At 32.5% G+C, this 2,606-nt stretch overlaps 1 protein-coding gene across 1 annotated transcript; it reads left to right on the top strand.

Annotated features, from left to right (window-relative positions):
* The first annotated feature begins 1,683 nt into the window (after positions 1 to 1,683).
* LOC143579015 (protein FAR1-RELATED SEQUENCE 5-like) lies at positions 1,684 to 2,222 on the top strand. The gene is made up of 2 exons (XM_077062431.1): positions 1,684 to 2,138; positions 2,219 to 2,222. The coding sequence occupies exons 1-2, from the start codon at positions 1,684 to 1,686 to the stop codon at positions 2,220 to 2,222; spliced, it is 459 nt and encodes a 152-aa protein (XP_076918546.1).
* The last annotated feature ends 384 nt before the right edge of the window (positions 2,223 to 2,606 follow it).

The following is a 2,606-nucleotide window of genomic DNA, read 5'->3' as shown; positions in this document are numbered from 1 at the left end:
ACGATTAAATACTTAAAGGTTTTTAAAATAATAAATACCAAAAAACAATATATATAAGGAACATATGATAAAAGAAAAACTTGATTTGGAAGTTTAGTCGCATTCGGTCTAATAAGAGGAGTAAAACTATTTTTAATTTGATTGTTATATTATGCTAAACTGAGAGAAAAATATATAGGTGTATGAAGATTATATATGTATATATATATATATATATATATATATAGGAAGGTTAGAATAAGAAGTAGATCTATCTTAAGAAGTGTAAGAAGTGTTTTTGACCCTTAGATCTAGTTTTCCATGTAAGGGCATGATTGTAAACAAACATTTTATTTTAATTAACCAAAAATTAATTAATTAAGTAAAATAAATATCTAATTTAATGGAATCGCAGTTATAATCTCTTTATCTATAATCTTGGAATAATATCAATCATAATATTTACTATAAACAATCCATTAATGAATTTAAGAGCAAGTTTCAGTCAACTTCCAGAAACAATTCACCATGAGTAACTTCAAGGACGTAGATGAACTACGTAAATATATACATCCTAAGTTGTTCGTCGATAGGTTATTAGAATCAATACGTCGTCTTATGCTTGATATGTGCGGATGTATTTCAGATTCATATTCATAGTGTTTTTGTATTCCATTAGTAGTTGTTGATTTTATTCATATTGGAAGTGTGTTTTGATGACTATATATACATCATTGTTTACTCAATATTCATTATCGTGTTTTTACTCAATATACATCACGATGACTCTATGTGCGGTTTTTTTTTCAGATTAGTATTCATAGTGTTTTTGTGTTGTATTACCAGATGTTTTTTTACTCATATTTGAACTGTGTTTTATTTACTCAATATAAAGAGAAGATGTTTTAATATTTCAGTCCGGGTGTTTGTTTACATGTCCGTTTCCATATTGATTGGGTTGCTGTGTTGTAGTATCTAGTGTGTTCTTGTTTCATTGAATACTATTAAGGTGATATGACTAGAACATGATTTGATAGGCTTGTTGTGTTATATTTAACGGATTTTGATTGTCTCTTTTCATTCAATGTTTCTTTGTTTGCATATAACCTGTAAACTATTCAGATTTGAATTGATCTACTTGTCGTGTTATATTATACTCATTTGCGTAATTTCTAACTTGTGTGTTTTTTTGTTGGTCAAAGTCTTGTAACCTTTAGTCATCAAACTGATCAGTTGTTCATGTGTTTAAAATTTAAATAATAAAAATATACAATAGTTTGGCGGGGGGTGAGTACATATTATATTGTTATTTGTTGTATATCTTTACTTACGTTACATCGTTCTTATAGATCCACCCGTATACAAGGAGGTTGGTATACAACATATATCTCCCAATTCTGGTAGGAAGACATACACGCCAGTTGTGTCGGCGTCAATCAAACCTAACGAAGGTATGCTTTTTGACACTATTGAAGCGGCAGAGGCATTCTATCGAAGGTACGCTTTAGCCGGCGGTTTCTGTATTAGGAAATCAACCCAGTAGGTGGAAAATAATGTTGTTCGTTTGAAGTACTTTGTTTGCACTAGAGAGGGATCAAGAACCGTTAAAGAAGTTGACACAATAGCTGAAGATTTCAAAGGGAAAAAACAGCGTAGGAATGGTTCTCAAAGAACCATTGCGATGCACAATTAAGGCTAACGTTAATGGATAAAGGCAAGTATTGGGTGAAATATTTTGGTGAAGCACACAATAATCCATTTGTTGATGAAGACGACATCCATTTCATAACTGCCGGTCGTGAGTTAACATTTACACACAAAAAGATGTTAGACGATCTTGCTAACATTAACATCGGTCCAGTTAAAGCTTTCAACATAATGAGGACCATGTATGGCGGTTTCGATAAAGTTGCCGCAACAAAGTCTGATTGCAAAAACTATAAAAGAAATATCAACTTATATATAGGAGACTACGATGCTGAGATGGCTATTCAGCGCCTTATGGCGAAGAAAGATTTTTGTCCTAATTTCTCATGTGATTATTTTACTAGCCCTGACGGTGCGTTAAACGGTTTATTTTGGGCAGACGAGCGTGCGAAGATGAATTTCTACGGTTTTGGTGATGTTGTGTCATTTGATGCAACATATCGACATAACAAGTAATAACACAACAACACTTAATTTTAGTCGTATTCCATTATACTATTTTACAAAGTGATTAGTTATTTTTTTTGTGCAGGTAAAACTTGGTTTTTTTATCCGGGATGGTATAACAAAACTATGTTTTTCGCTTATCCCTTTTTGAATGTTTATTTGTATACCATTCTAACATTGTATTCTTCCAGGTTGGATCCAACCATTACAACACCATAGATTTTAAGACTCGGTTGTGTGATATTGTGTGGACGGACTCAATAGCACCCGAACTTTTCGAAACAGAGTGGGCTTCAATCATGAATGATTTTCAGTTAAATGACCACGATTGGATAAAAGATATATTTCACATTAGACAATCATGAATTCCTTCATATTATCGTGAAGAAACCATGTCTGGGCTCATGCGTACATCATCCCGATCAGAAAGCGAGAACCATTTTTTTGGCAAGTTTTGTAACCCGCGATGCACT

The sequence above is a fragment of the Bidens hawaiensis genome, unplaced genomic scaffold, assembly GCF_021521415.1.
Source record: "Bidens hawaiensis isolate Kalapana, Puna unplaced genomic scaffold, B.hawaiensis_p1.1 tig00029567_1, whole genome shotgun sequence".
NCBI lineage: Eukaryota > Viridiplantae > Streptophyta > Magnoliopsida > Asterales > Asteraceae > Bidens > Bidens hawaiensis.
The sequence above is the reverse complement of the archived record's forward strand: the minus strand, read 5'-3'. Positions and strand labels throughout refer to the sequence as shown.

Coding starts and splice junctions, on each gene's coding strand:
- LOC143579015 (XM_077062431.1), top strand. CDS start 1,684: ATGGATAAAGGCAAGTATTGGGTGAAATATTTTGGTGAAGCACACAAT.